Source organism: Astatotilapia calliptera, chromosome 23, assembly GCF_900246225.1.
Source record: "Astatotilapia calliptera chromosome 23, fAstCal1.2, whole genome shotgun sequence".
In the NCBI taxonomy this organism is placed as follows: Eukaryota; Metazoa; Chordata; class Actinopteri; order Cichliformes; family Cichlidae; genus Astatotilapia; species Astatotilapia calliptera.
The window spans coordinates 9,917,746-9,933,178 of record NC_039323.1 but is presented as its reverse complement, the minus strand read 5'-3'; the positions used below and the strand labels follow the sequence as shown (position 1 = coordinate 9,933,178).

Genomic DNA, 15,433 nt, shown 5'->3' with positions numbered 1-15,433 from the left:
AAGTCGTGAAATCAACAGTTTACTCCAAAACGATGTCAGCAGCTTTAAAAAACCCGAACTCAGAGGATGTTCCAACATCAGGGCGACACAAAACCAGACGTCAGCGTTTTTGATTTTTATCGCTCCATATGAAACACGCATACACAGACACAAAGAGACACACACAAACAGGTGTGCACAAACAGCGAGCTGTCACTCATAACTGGAGGTCACTTTGGGACCACGCCTGTGGATCGGAGTGACACTTCCTGTCTGTGGCAAGCTGACTTTGACTCGGTTGATTTTTTGACCTTAAAGCTGAAAGGAAATCGAGTTAGTGCTCTACCTGCAGCTTCGCTCCTGACAATATGTGTTTAAGTCTGAGTGGAGGCGCGATCGATGAATGTCGACATGGCGGGAGGTGAAGATTGGCAGTGAGGTGGGAGGGAGGGGCCAGAGAAAAATGAGATGATGACGCAGCTATGAATGCCTGCCTTTTTACTCTCTGGACCATGATAAAAGGTCAGAGATCAAACTGTAGGTGACGTTGCACTTGCAGATGGATTTATTTCATGGGTGAAGCTCGCGGCTCCTCGCACTTTGTGTCTGAGTGTCAGAAACATCTCATTTGTTATTTATTGTCTTTTAAAGGTCTTCGTCACAGTCACGTGATGGAGCAGCTCACACGTTTACCTGGAGCTTCAGGTGCCCTCGACTTACTGCATCTTCTCCTGAAGACTGGGGGGCAGGGGTTAGGGTTCAAACTGCTGGCTTCCTATAGCGGAGGCGTTGCTGTTCAGACTTTATATTCATTTTCTAGGATGTTCAGCTAATTGGCCTCAGATCAGTACCTGCAGGTACCTGGGTGATCTGGGGTCATCACATGACCCTTTCAGGTTGTTCTCAGTCTGCCATCTGTAAGAAGTTAGGGTCCACTAGAGCAGCGGTCCCCAACCCCCGGGCCTCGGACCGGTACCGGTCCGTGAGTCGTTTGGTACCGGGCCGCGAGAGTTGAGGCTCAGGTGTGAAATGTGTGGCTTTCAGGGTTTTTATCAGTTTTCAGTAGGGCTGAACGATTATGGAAAATAATCTAATTGCGATTTTTTTTGCCCCAATATTGCGATTGCGATGCGATATGCGATTATTTTTTAAGGTCTTTGTCTTCTGTATTATTAAACAAAGACAAGCAATACATCATATAGTATGGCCAATACTATATTACATTAATTTTAAACTGTTCTTTCCTGGAAGACAGACCTCTGTTATGATGACATGAGGTGATGCATGAATTGATGACTGACATTTTTATTTAACTTCTTCAATCACAACAGTATATTTGAACATACACAATAGTTTATTTTTAGCTTACAAACATCTGAGCATAAAGTGCTGACAAGGAACCCTGGTGTAAACATTAAAATGAAAGTCAGTACAATGTGCAGATTGCAGAAATATACATAAAAAAAATCAGTGGCTTTACCACACTCAGTTTTTCGACATCTGTGAACTACTAGACAGTCATTCAATTAAAAAATAATATTAAATAAATAAAACTAATAAATAAAAAATACACACATCTTACTGATCTCTGCAGTCAGTAACATTACACATAAAGTGCAAACATAATAGCAATTGTATAAACACACACACAAACACGCCTTTAAAATTTAAAGGCGTGAAATTGGACGGTCTAGTTCTGATTAGCGTCACCGCTGTCTCGGTGGAGTTTAATAAACTCGGCCGTCTGCTTCTTGCTATCTAAAATATAACCAGACACTGGCGTAAATTCTCGACTGTCTCATACTTCTGTTTAATAAGTTTTCTGTTTGACGTTTAGTCAGCTGTGTGAAAACCAAGGAGGAACCCACCCGGGGGATTAATAAAGTTTTATTTTATCTAATCTAATAACTTTAATCTCAGCCAAACCGATTTACTCACGAACAAACAAAACACTGAAAAAAGCCCAACAATAACATTTTTAGGTTGTCTAAGTGACTTATATATTACGTTTAACCCGAGCAGTGAAACTCCGCGGTGATCTGAAAATGATGTGCCGGGAGTTGTGCCGTTCTCGGCCGCATCAGTAATCCTCGAGCTCCCGGCTAGCTGTCGAGCTGGTGGGTAGCAGACGCCTCTGAAAACGTCGAAGCACTTTTGCAAATATGGGATATCTTGATAAACCGAGCAGATATTTGATGTTTACACAACTACTTTCTCGCCTGAAAATATGTTAAACGTTTATTTTGTGACCCAGAAAGATTAGTATGAGTAATTTTAAAACTTAGTAGCGGCCGCCATTGCTGGAAACGGGAGTTTGGCTGGGCCGCGCTATGAATTCTGGGATATGGTAGTAATTTGGACAGCCTTCGGCACGTCGCTGTGACGTAATCGGTCTACAAATGCGGCCTCAGGAGGATGCAGCCCATGAATTTGGACATGTCCAGAGTATAATCGCAGCCTTTGCGGTTAGAAAATTGCACTTGATCATGTCGCGATATTATCGCAAATGCGATATATCGTTCAGCCCTAGTTTTCAGCGTTATTTTGTTATAGTTTTTATCGTTAACTCGGTTTTCCTGGGTCTTTTCACGTGTGTTATGAATAAATCTTCTTTTTTCGGTACCGGTACTAGTTTTATTTTGTTGTATTTATCCGCGACACCTTAAAGGCCGGTCCATGAAAATATTGTCGGGCATAAACTGGTCTGTGGTGCAAAAAAGGTTGGGGACCGCTGCACTAGAGCACCTCTGGCTGCAGTGTCCTCGCCTGTCAGGATTTCTCTGTATGATCTGCTCCAGTACAGCAGACTGAACGTTAGCTCAGGCTCAAAGCTACGCACTGATCTGCTCCTGGAGCCAGAAGAGCTCATAAAGTTCCCTGGAATAGGTTCAGCTGCAGGAATGGAGAGAGTCATCCGTTTGTCCAGAATCAGAACTCCTCATCTGTCCATCCGTGCTAGACACAGGACAGAGGAGTGGCTTCGATAATGATCAGTGAGTGTGTTCAGGGATTATTGTGTTGCCGGAGGAGCAGCTGTGCATTAGAAACATGAAGTGAGAGCTGGCTCAGATTCATTCATTCGGGAACAAACCAGGATAACTAGCACCGGAGAGCAGTTGTGTTTTTTTCCACGAGATCACCCAGGTCTGGTCTTAAGGTGTGAGTCTCACCTGCCAGCAAAACCCGGTGTGTGGATGTGACGGAGGGTCATGGTGATTGTTGTATTTTGCCGGCAGCCAACGCCTCACTGCTCCACAGATCAGTTTTTCTCTCTTTTGATGGTGAAGCCCAGAGAGTTCCCAGAGAAGTTTAGCAACTTCCTGTGGGTAACTTCTGCTGAAGTTAGGCTCGGCCAGTCTTAAAGGCCCTTCCAGGTTTCTTTAACTGCACAATCTGTTTTTTTTTTTTTATCCCTGTGCTTTCTGCTTTTCAACAGTTTTAGCACAGCCATAAATTACCACTGAACTCCTGAGTGCGTTCGCCGTCACGGCGTCCTAATCGATGGTGGGATAATACTCACTAAATAGACAGAAGCAGTAAAAGCTGCGTGACTGGCTGATTTATGGCGTTCTTTATGGCAGGCTTTATAGTGCAGAATTTCTTGGCGGTGGCGGACGGATTCCAGCAGAAATGAGTTTTGACGCCAGTGCAGCACGTCGCCTGTGATGGCAGGTCAGAGACACCTGAAGCTGCCCAGCAGAGCTCACTAACTGATGGTTAGCCGGGCCAGGAGAACGGCCTTAAAGCGCAGTGCAGCGCTGTGTTTTTATGCCCACAGCTCCATTAAACGTGACCTCAATAGAAGCAGCACATGAATAAAACAAAAGCGGGCATCCGAGGCCCTCAGCATGGCTCGGATCCAGCAAAGCGTGAGGAGGAGGGTACCAAACAAGGGGGACAGTGTAATTCTGCGTGATAATGACCCGACAATAGAGCGGAGCAGAGTGATTACAGCTCGGGCTAACCTGTGCTCCGCGCCTCGCATTAACAGTCCGGCCCCACTCGGTCCGACACCTCGTTTTTCTTCCTGAAATCTTCTCGGCTTATTTAAATGTCAGAGTTCGCACACGTTTTAACGTCCTCCTGTACTCAGCTCAGTAACCGTGTGAGAGCAGAGTGAGGAGGAGGCTTTTAATAGTTTTTATTTATCACTTAACTTCAGCCAGAGTGCAGCAGAGATGAGAGAGACGCTTAAATCAGATCAGTGTTTGCTGTGAGCACAGAGGCCCTGAAACCGTCAGGCTCTCAGGTAAAAGTGAAGGTGTTTCTGCTCCTCTCAGAGTGTGCAGCAGGTCCTCTGCATCAGGATTAAACTAACTCTACCACACCCTGCTCAGTGCCCAGGAGGAGGCGGCATCAGGGGTCCAGAAAGGTTGGAGATGTTTGACAGTCAGTGGGAACCTGAGAAGCTCAGTCTGATGCCGGCTGTCACGTCTCATCAGATGGGGTTGAAACACTGAGGTACCTCAAAGCATCAGGATGTCTCATTATAACTAAAAGGTGCAGAAAAAGGTCTAAGGGTGGAGGAATGCTGTGAGGAACATAAGAGAGCTTCATTAAAACCACATCGTCTCCTGAACACAGAGCGTCCAACACATCGAGCTTTATCTCCAGCGTCCTGGGACCAGCTGAGGAGGAGGAGGTCGGTTTCATTATACTGAGGAAGGCCTCGTCTATCAGATGGAAACTGTAATAAGAGTGCAGCCACTTCATAAATGCTGCCCGTGCGTGTTAGCAGCAGCCTCTGCAGCCTCTCATTGATCAGTAGCTGCTATCAGGCAGGAGGAAGTGCTCTCAGCTGGTAATTACCTGCTTCACTCTAATGACCTTTCACCTTGGGACAGATAACCAGGCGGCGGCTTGGCTGCAGACTGAAGACATGAAGATAAACTCACGGAGCTGCTTTTTAAAAGATGCAGCTGCAGCTTTGAGAGGGCTGATCGGGTCAAATCGCTCTGCCCGCACTGCAGCTTCAGAAGAATGACATCTGTTAACTCAGGGCTGCAGTTTTATTTTCAGCTGTCACTGAAATTCCTGAAAAACTACCAGCTGATGGACGACGAGCAAAAGATGAACCGTAGACGTTTGGTGTGGACGAGCTGGAGGAGCACAGCACTCATGGTATAACTTTGATCAACAAGCTCCAATGAGAACATGGTTTTCTTTTTACTGTAACATTAAACTTGAACAGAAATATGGCTCTCCTCTCTTTAGGCAGAACACATAAATGTTAACATCAGCGTGTGATGTGGGTCCTCTGTGCCCGACGGGATCCACCCACATTGCCACAGAGTCAGTCTGTCACTGACAAAATGTTGCTGTGCATGTCAACACCAGTGTTTATTCTGGCAGGGCGGGGAACCACTTCTAGATCATGAACCAGGAACCTCTTCTAGATCTGGAACCAGTGGAAAAGTCTTGTGATGGCAAAGTAAAACCTGCAGTTCAAAGAGGGCGGAAGAAAAATGTGCACAGTCTAAAATAATGATCTTTATTTATAAATGTAGTTTGAGTAGAAAGTAAACACAGTAAAAACATTCTCTTTTTTCACTGATTATTAATTTGATCTGGTCTTTTTGATTTGTTTGTAAAAGAAGCTTTGATACACTGGAGCTTCTAGTTAAATAAAGTTTAAAGCAGGACTCGTGTATATTGATGCTTTAGCTTTGTCTGCTGACTGGTTCTGGTTCTGAGGATCTTGCTGAACTTTCTGTGCTCCGCTCAGTAACCCCGTGTCTGTGCTGCAGGATCAGTGGGACCACGTGGAGGAGATCGAGCTGGTCAATGATGGATCTGGTCTTGGTTTCGGCATCGTGGGCGGGAAGACGTCCGGAGTGGTGGTCAGGACGCTGATACGAAACGGTGTGGCCGACAGGGTGAGTTTAGACTTTAAAATATAAGAAATACGTCTGTGTGAAGAGAATCACTGGGATTGTTAAAGCTCAGAGCTGGTCTTCAGCCTCATGTTCTGGGGGTCTGTGTGTAATCACACTGCGTGCTCTCATGAGCGTTAAATCCCAACGGCGAGAAATGTCAGAGCGCTGAAGCTTATGTTTACGGCCAGTTTTACCCCAGAGTAGACCGAATACTGGGGTGTGTTGATCTCATCTGTGTGCTTTCCACCAATCAGGATGGGCGCCTCCGCACAGGTGACCACATCCTTCGAATCGGGGCAACACCTACCAGCGGCCTCACCAGCGACCAGGTAGTCCAGGTGCTGCAGGGGTGCGGGAGCCGCGTGAACATGCTCATCGCCAGAGACCCTCAAGGTCAACAAGCAGCAGCACCTCCTCCCCCACCACCTCCTGTCTCTGCCCCCGTTTCCTCTTTACCACCCCAAACCCCCAAGCTGCCTCCCCAGAACCCGCCCCAGCGCCGTTTCAGCAAGGCGGTGAGTTCATACGAACTTACAAGCACATGGTGACTCTGAGCCAAAACATGTAAGCTCACTGTATGTGTGCGTGCGTGCGTGTGTGTGTGTGTGTGTGTGTTTGGTTTCAGCCCAATCTGGAAGGATACGAGATCCATGAGGTTACTCTCTCCAAGATGGAAGGACAGAGCCTCGGCATCTCCATCGTCGGCTACAACCCTCTGACCAGCCAAGGTGAGAGAGAAATCACTGTGCTGTCCCAGAAGGACGTCACACATCACACGGAGCTCTGTCACATGAGGCTCTCTGACCGTCAGCCTTCAGTCCAAGTCTAGACCAACTGAAACTTTCAAAACTTTTACTATGAAATCTTCTTTCAGTTGTTTGTGTGTGAATATTTGTGGTGGATTTGAATCCAGGACTTTCCTGCTGTGAGGTAATAGCACTAACTCTCTCTCTCTCTGTTTGTCTCTCACTCCATTCAGATGCAGTCGGTGTGTTTGTCAAACACGTGGTTCCCGGCAGCGCAGCGGATCAGAGTGGGAACATCCAAGTCCAAGACCGACTGATCGCTGTAAGAAAGCTACTGTTTTATTATAAGTGAACCCGGTTTGTGTTCTGCTGTGCTGTGGGGGTGCTTCAGGAGGATGGGTTTCTGACCACAGTGAGCGCTTGGTTTGCTTTGCCAGCAGTCAGTTATTCATGTTGGGCACGTGTTGGATTTTTGAACCATTTCTGTTCTTGATCTTTAAAGACAGAGTTTGTGGGAGGTATCGGGTTTGGCGGTCTCAGCTTGGGGTCTCTGTTTGTGACTCCCAACTTGCTGTGGGTCGGGGAGTTTAAGTATTTAGATTGCACGCTTAGTTCTAAGAAGAGTTTGAAAAAGACGAGTGCTTAGATTTAGCACTCAACGAGCGTCTGTTCTCGTCAGACATGAATGTTTTTGGTAAGTACATAGAAAACTGAAGGGTCACTGGGTCTTGTTGAAGAATGAGGGGAGGTGGGGGAGGAGAATGACAGACTGGTGGTGTCAGCAGTGATGGTGATGTTGTGGAGATGAATGCTGGGCGTATAGGTGAAGCTGTTGATTTACTGGGTGGTCTACATTCGTGCACTCATCCACGGCTGTGAGCGCCGCATCCACACGGAAAGAATGAAGCTGAGGATACGAGCAGCAGGAATGAGCTCCTTCTTGTTTGGGCTTCAGGGGGCAGGTGTGCATGGATGGATTCTTGCACGGATGAAGCGTGAGCCAAAGTAAAACATGACCTTGAGTAAATGTTTGCCGGATAAGTTTCCTGCCATGCCGCATATGGTGGCTGGTTATTGATTAGTTATGTGATGCTATAAAAGGTTGTAATTGTTGAAGTTGCACAGCTCCTCTGAGGAAAGTGGTTCTGGAGGCTTCTGCAGAAAAACTGAGGCACATTCAGGCTAATAAAAATCAAAAATCTTTCATTGTTTGAGCCACTTCCCTGGTTCCCCATCATTTCAGCTGATTCTTGAATGTGGTCTGGATCGGCTTCGGTTTGGTCGGTTGCACTCATGTTATCTTGTTCTTTCTCCTCCTCTGTCTGTCTGTCACAGCTGGACGGCGTCAGTCTGCACGGTCTGACCAACCAGGAGGTTCAGGAGGTGATGAAGCAGACGGGTCAGACTGTCATTCTGACTCTGGTCAGGAAGAAAGTCAGAGCTCTGGAGAGATCGTTGGATAAAGGTAGATAAATGTTTTAATCCAGTTTTGTCTGCCAGTCTGTGTTTCCTGAGTACTGTCCTGTGCGATTAAATGATGGCGTCAGTACTTTGACCGCACTCTGGTTAAGTCTGTGTGCGTCACAGTGGTTGTCTGATTCTGTGGGAGGGTGTAGGTCAGGGGACCCACAGAGTCCTTAAATGAGCACCTTGACTGTGCACAGAGCCGGCGACAGCGTCCCGTTAGACACCGGCCTGCAGATCACGCTGACTCGGCACACAACGAGGAGGCGGAAATTGAAGCCCGAGTACGCTTCTGTGAGAACGATAAACTGACTTTTGACGTCACCGGGATGTGTGCGGGGCTGGACACAGCTCTGACTGCATGGTGCTGAAACAGTAATGTGCTCCAGCGGGAGAAGTTAACTCTGTGCTAAACTTATCGCAGCTTTTCTTCCTCCCTCCTATGCCTCTATCCTCTCACCCAGATTAAGATGACAAATTTGTTTACAACTCGGTGTAATTTCCCCAAACTCTGCTGCAGGAGGCTGCGATTTGTCCTTCACGCCGTCCACAGAGATTAATTTGCCCGCTTCTGGGTCATTTTTTTGTCTTGCGGTCGGCCAGCGGCCCGCACTGGTCAGCCTCCAGGTCGGAGAGAAGCAGGTGATTTTTTAAAAAAGAGGAGGAGTGCGAGGCTCTTATCTCCTCCAGACGTCTTTTCATTTCATTACCGAGGAAGCACAGAGGAGGAAATCGGCTCAGGTTTTAACTTGTTATAATCTGGTTGTTTCTATGGCTCTCTTATCTGCTCTGAGTTATGAAGAGAGTCTGACGGGAAAGTGAGCTTAAATAAATACTCATCAGTCAGGAGGTCAAAGGTCAGAGTGAGCTGAGGGCTCCTGGGTGATCTGCTCTGTGTTTAGATAGATGGACTTACAGGACCACTGTCAGCATCCCACAGAGATTCGATGAATAAATTACAGACAACAAAACTCTGAAAGACTTTCAGATAAATACAAAATTCTATTAAACGGCACATTTATTCATTTAGGGGCAGCACGGTGGTTAGCACTGTTGCTGCACAGCAAAAAGGTCCTGAATTCAATTCCACCATCCGGCTGGCGTCTTTCTGTGTGGAGTTTGCATGTTCTCCCCATGTTTGCATGGGTTCCCTCCGGGTACTCCGGCTTCCTCCCACCGTCCAAAGACATGCAGCTTGTGGAGATAGGTTAATTGATTAATCCAAATTGCCCATAGGTGTGAATGTGAGTGCGAATGGTTGTCTGTCTCTATGTGTTAGCCCTTTGACAGACTGGTGATCTGTCCAGGGTGTACCCCGCCCCTTGCCCTATGACAGTTGGGATAGGCTCCAGCACCCCCCGCAACCCTGAAAAGGATAAGTGGAAGCAAATGGATGGATGGATTTATTCATTTACTCCATCCACCTATCAGAGAGGCCACGACCTTAAACCTTAAATTATCCACAATGATCAAACAGTTTTTTTTATCACACTGTAAACATGTTTATTTGTGCTGTGATGTTTAAAAATGGGGATCTATGGGGACTGACTCACTGCTGGGGCCTCAGCTTCAGTTCTGTGATTGGTTGATGCTTCTGTGCCGTCAATAGACACCCACCCCCAGACCTGATCCACAGTCCTTATTGAGGCCTCTCTCAGCCACGCTGGTACCAGCTCAGTGCTGTCAGTGCTCCTAAAATCTCATGTTTATCAGTGACATCAGTCACATCTTTGTCCTAAAATAACAAATTCTTACTTCGTGTGTGTGTGCGTGCGCGTGCGTGTGTGTGTGTGTGTGCGTGCGTGCGTGTGTGTGTGTGTGTGTGTGTGTGTGTGTGTGTGTGCGCGTGCGTGCGTGCGTGCGTGTGTGTCTGTCAGTGGAGAGAGAGCCTTCTCGAGTTTCTCTCAGGAGGTCATCGGAGGTCAAAGCTCACTTGTCTGGGTTTGGATCCACGATGTTGAAGCAGGAATCAACAGACCTAAACTCAGCACAGCTAAACAGGGGTGAGAGACACACACACATACACACGGTTGTGCTTGTCATTCAATCATGAAGCAGCAGATCTATGTGGTCTTCAGGGACAAATGTCTCCGGTCTGTCAGGACTAAAGACCCAAAAAAACCGGGGGGCTTGAAGACCCTAGGGGTTTCTTGATGAAAGTGCAAGAAATTGATAATGAAAGCTGAAGAAAGGAATGATGGAGGTGAAAGTGCAGAAAAACAGATTTAATGTTAGACGACCTTTGCCTGACAGACCTACGTCATCATCACCTTCCTCCAGGTGGAGATTGATTTTATTAACACTTCACGTCTGTTTGCATGTTCCGTGGCTTTGGGTGGATCAAAGATCCAGAAAGGAATGGCAGTGTGGTTCAGTTCGATCTGAACCGAGGCGCCTCAGCATGGACTTATTATCTGCTCAAATCTGAGACCTGCGTGTGAAAGGTTCTGATGGTGCACACTCGGACAAAGCTTCATCTCCTGCTATATAGCGCCTACCTCAAGAAATATACGCCCGTAGCAGCCGACGGGAACACTTCCTCCCTCCAAACCACACCTGCTATCTTAAACCTGATAACAGATTCTCGTTTCAGGAGTTACAGGAAGTCTAGATTTCTCTGATTTTTCTCTGGGCGCTACCCTCCTCTTTGGATCACACTCTTATAAATAAAGGTTCATTCATCGTCAGCTGCCCACATACGTCATCCACAAGTTCCTCCTCCTCTGTGGTGTCACAAGAAAGCCCACTGCTGTTCTTCTTCTTCTCTCGTACACAGATGCAGGCATCAGTCCACGTTTCTTTAAACTCTAAGCACAGCATACAGGTGTGTTTAGAGTCTACTTCTGCTTCAGGCAAAGTCACTGAAACGCTGTAAAAAACAGGATTGTGTTGGAATTGTTATCTGTGTAACTGAAAACCTCAGATCAGCTCCTTTCTTCATTATCGCAGACAGATGACGTCTTTAATACTTGATATTTATTATGAATAAATAAGAGGTAAGTGTGTTTAATGATGCTGATCAGGCAGTTAAAAGCCTTCTCTCTGAAAGCCTCTAAAGATGTGTGATGCAGGCCTCTAACGGCTCTCCACACTGAATTATTTCCTCTCTTTTTATTCCTCATTAGCTTTGCTAAGTGGCCAAAACGCCACGCTAACACTTAGCACGCCGCTTGGCTGCTCCCGGCCGACAGATGTAAAGTGTCCAAGCTGTCTGACAGCCTCGCAGCGATGTATTGCCCCGTTTATTCAGCCAAACGCTGCAGATTAATTGCTGTGTGAAGGCCGGGGTTAGCAATGCTAATTTAATCAGAGGCTGTTGTTGTAGGGCTGCCAGAGCTGCCTCAGAGCGCTTTGACATGCGAACGGATTGGTGGGAACATGGAGGTGTTTTTGTGCAGCTCAGCAGCGGCACCGTCCTCCCAGAAATTAGGTGCCGGCACTCTGTAATCTGCTGCGACTGTCACCGCTGTATGACGCTCAGCTGCTTACTTTACACTTTATTTACGCGTTGAATTCCAATGAGCTGCACGACAAGCCGGCTCAGCGTATCCATGAACAGTCACACATGACCGGCTCGCACATGGTCAGTGCAAGGGTCACGCTCATGTCAGGTCACCTGCCCATTCATTCGCCCATTTACTCATCTGTCCGTCCACCCATCCATCCACCTATCTTCCAATTCATCCAGCCATCTCTCAATCTGTCCATTCGTCCCTTCATCTGCCCATTCTTCCATCCATCCTCCAGCCCATCCATCTGCCTATTCATCCATCCATCCATCCATCAGCCCATCAACACATCAATCCATCTATCCCCTGTTAATCCAGCCATCCATCCATTCATCCCCTCTTCTGCCCATTCTTCCATCCATCCACACACCCATCCATCCATCAGCCCATCAACACATCAATCCATCTATCCCCTGTTAATCCAGCCATCCATCCATTCATCCCTTCTTCTGCCCATTCTTCCATCCATCCCTCATTCATCCAGCCATCCATCCATATGACTTAAATGATCAGAGCTACTGTGCTATGATGTGGTAAAGACTTCCGGTGTCAGAAGGTGGTCTGGAGTCAATAGCCACCCACATCCATTTGCCCCAGGTCGTCACTGGACGACCTCTGCATCAGCTGATAGAGGAGTCTAAACAGTCTGTTCGAACAGAGCGATTCTCTCTCAGTGGTCCACTGACCTCTGACCATCTCAGTGAAACTATCACAGTGTTCTTCTGCCCAAGTGCTACAGTACTCTAACACTATACTATTTGTTTGCAGCACTTTAACACTTTTTGAAGCTGATGAGATAACTGTTGTTTTAAGTGTGTGTGTGTGTGTGTGTGTGTGTGTGTGTGTGTGTGTGTGTGTGTGTGTGTGTGTGTGTGTGTGTGTGACACAACAGAGGCAGAACTAAGGGCTAAGTGGGAGCAGGCTCTTGGACCGAATTATCAAGTCCTGGTGAGACAAGACATTCAAAATTATTAAAAGCTTCACAGTGTTGCTGAGATCCAGGACTCAGTCAGTGTGTGTGTGTTTTATCAGATGGTGAATTTGGATCCCGTGATCGAAGACGATGAAGAGCTGCAGAAGTCATCGAAGCTGCTGCCTGTCCACACTCTGCGTCTTGGGGTCGAGTTGGACTCCTTTGATGGTCATCACTACATCTCGTCGGTGGCGCCCGGAGGCCCCGTCGACAGACACGGAGTCCTGAGACCTGAAGACGAGCTGCTGGAGGTAAGATTACAAGCTGAAAGTCATCGTCAGCTTCATTGTCTCACAGACCGTACCATCAAAGTCGCCCTCTGCTGGACATCAGACAAACTGCAGCTGTGTGACTGTGAGATGTAATCATGTTTTGTTCTTGTGTAGGTGAACGACGTTCAGCTGTACGGAAAGTCTCGCAGAGAAGTGGTGTCGTTCCTCAAAGAGGTGCCTCCTCCGTTCACTCTGGTCTGCTGCCGACACCCGATCGCCGACCTGGAACCAGAATCCGAATCTGAACCAGAACCAGTACTACGACTACAACCGAAAGCAGGACCAGCCAGACAGTCACAGCGGGGTGTGGAGGAGGTGAGAACAGGGCTGTTTATGGTGCCGTGGGATGGCATTTGTAGTAACAACTACTTTATAAGCAGTTATGATCGTAAAGATGAAAAGCATCATTGTTTGGTTTGAAATGCTGCTGGAGCTCTGAGAATAACCGTGTGCTGTCTGTCAGATCGAGATGAAGCTGTCATCGATGCTCTGCAGTCAGACGCTCCTGAGAGATGATAGCAGTGGCAGACAGGTAACCTCTGCAACCACACACACGCACACACACAAATGATAAATGGACTGGTTGTTCTTACAGCGCTTTTCTACTCTGCTTAAGCACTCAAAATGCTTCATTCTACCGTCCACGCACACACACACTTTTTGTATGCTTAAGTGATGGATGCATCAGAGAGCAACTTGGAGTTGATATCTTGTCCAAGGATGTCTGGCATGCAGAGCAAAGCAGCCAGGGATCGAATTGCCAACCTTCCTTCTCTACCTCCTGAAGAGGAGGGTTGCAAGAAGGATCACGAACCCTGGTGCAGTGTATTTGTTATATGGACAGGTTCACTTCCTGCTGTCACTCTGTAGAGTATGAATTAAACCCAGACAGCTCCATCCTGAGTTCATTCCTGAACATTTCTTAAAACACTTCTCCATGACAGGAAGTGTTCAATGAAACAATCAAGCACCCGGCCTCTAATACCTGAGCTAGCAGCGTTAGCTTCCTAAACTGCTGATCACGCAGAGCGATCGCTCGGAGAATATGAAGTTTACTTTAGGACAGACCTCCTCAGTGCCGGGCTCGTTGACCTTTCCTGCTCAGGTTTATGGGTCAGGAGGCAGAGCAGGTCTAACGTGTCCTTGGGCGCATCCATGTGTGTGAATGTGAACTGGTGAACGGAGAGTGTTGCACAAAGCACTTTGAGTGCTCGGGTAGAGTTGGAGGTCTTTAAGGACCAGCCCATTTATCACTTATTACGTGTGAATGTCCTGAAACATGTCCTCGCTGAGCGCGCTTTAACTGCCGTTTAAATGTTTCTGTGTCAGGAGCAGGTCTCACCTGTAGAGGTGGTGCTGAGGGAGGAGCAGACCCACTACACCCAGGATGAGGAAGAAGAAGAGGAGGGAGATGAGGAGGATGAGGACGGAGAGCTTGCTCTGTGGTCTTCGGACATTCAGGTGTTGGAGCTGCAGAAAGAGCGAGACAAAGGCCTCGGCTTCAGCATCCTTGACTACCAGGTAAGAGTGGCAGCTCTGACGGCCGATCGTACGGCCCAGGAGACCACGTCAGACTGGCCTCCCAAAGTCTGAAAAGGTTTCACCTAACAGGTGTCTGTGTGCACATCCGACTTTCTTTAGCTGGACGGCAGGTTTTGCTACCGTCCAGCTGCTAGCATTTCCTCACGTTTTGCTCTGCTCGTTTCTAGTTTCACGTCGCACTGGTAGACTGCAGGTCGATGACTGCAGCTGTTTGTGTGAAGCCGGCGGTAACGTTAGCATTTCTGAAAGTGGTGTCCAGAACCAGCTTCCATCTTTAATTTTGCTCTGTGGCTGTGAACCATGTCAACGTCTCACTGAAAACGTTGTTTAAGGGGCATGTGACCAATTTTGATAACACCTCCGAAGTATCTGGACACATGCTGGACTGAGGTCGGACAGGTCGGGTGAGGTACACCTGCGGAATCTCAGAGCCTCAGGTGGACAAGGGTACCTTGACACTCCAAAAATTCTAGGATGGAAGGAAAACCCCAGAGCTCAGGCAGCTCCGAGTCCAGACAAACAGCTGTCTTACAGGAAGGTGCCACTGGTACTCATGTGTTTCCCATCTCCTCACAGGACAGCGTAAACGGAGCAAAGCTGAAATGTTTTAAAGTGAATCTCATCTCAGAGGTTTTAGATTCATCGCTGTCTCTGGAGTAAATTTGGGAAACTCTGGTGTGTCTGCTGTCTTTATCTTCTCCAAACCTGCTTCAGTGCTTTATCTTTAGGCGCAGCTTCACCTCTAAGACCTCAGCCCCCTCCTCCTCCTCTGTCAGACCCAGCTGAGGTGGTGGAGCGAGCTCCAGCATAACTCCCAGTTGGTCCACATCATGTCAGCCTGCAGACACAGGATCTGCCTAGGAGAGAGAGAGGGGTGTGTGTGTGTGTGTGTGTGTGTGTGTGTGTGTGTGTGTGTGTGTGTGTGTGTGTTACACAGTGTGATCCGCTCGTGTTTCTGGCTCTTGTTGGTCCTCGTCCTGCAGATGTTTGCAACGTTTCGTTGCCGTTATTCCTGCTGCAGCGTTTGTGCAGAGTGAAACTTCCACACTGTCTTTGCTGTAAAACGATGAAC

General features: G+C 47.6%; 1 protein-coding gene across 11 annotated transcripts in view; it reads left to right on the top strand.

Annotated features, from left to right (window-relative positions):
* The window catches only part of patj (PATJ crumbs cell polarity complex component), an 87,961-nt gene that overhangs the window by 8,248 nt on the left and 64,280 nt on the right, over positions 1 to 15,433 (top strand). For 10 of the 11 annotated variants that reach the window (XM_026159716.1, XM_026159715.1, XM_026159721.1 and 7 more), the window contains exons 7-17: positions 5,727 to 5,855; positions 6,110 to 6,370; positions 6,481 to 6,583; positions 6,835 to 6,923; positions 7,937 to 8,066; positions 9,943 to 10,068; positions 12,467 to 12,522; positions 12,607 to 12,798; positions 12,934 to 13,134; positions 13,283 to 13,351; positions 14,149 to 14,340. In XM_026159716.1, coding sequence (XP_026015501.1) covers positions 5,727 to 5,855; positions 6,110 to 6,370; positions 6,481 to 6,583; positions 6,835 to 6,923; positions 7,937 to 8,066; positions 9,943 to 10,068; positions 12,467 to 12,522; positions 12,607 to 12,798; positions 12,934 to 13,134; positions 13,283 to 13,351; positions 14,149 to 14,340 — 1,548 coding nt within the window. The remainder of the gene's footprint in view (positions 1 to 5,726; positions 5,856 to 6,109; positions 6,371 to 6,480; positions 6,584 to 6,834; positions 6,924 to 7,936; positions 8,067 to 9,942; positions 10,069 to 12,466; positions 12,523 to 12,606; positions 12,799 to 12,933; positions 13,135 to 13,282; positions 13,352 to 14,148; positions 14,341 to 15,433) is intronic. The other variant, XM_026159713.1, reaches the window with a different exon arrangement.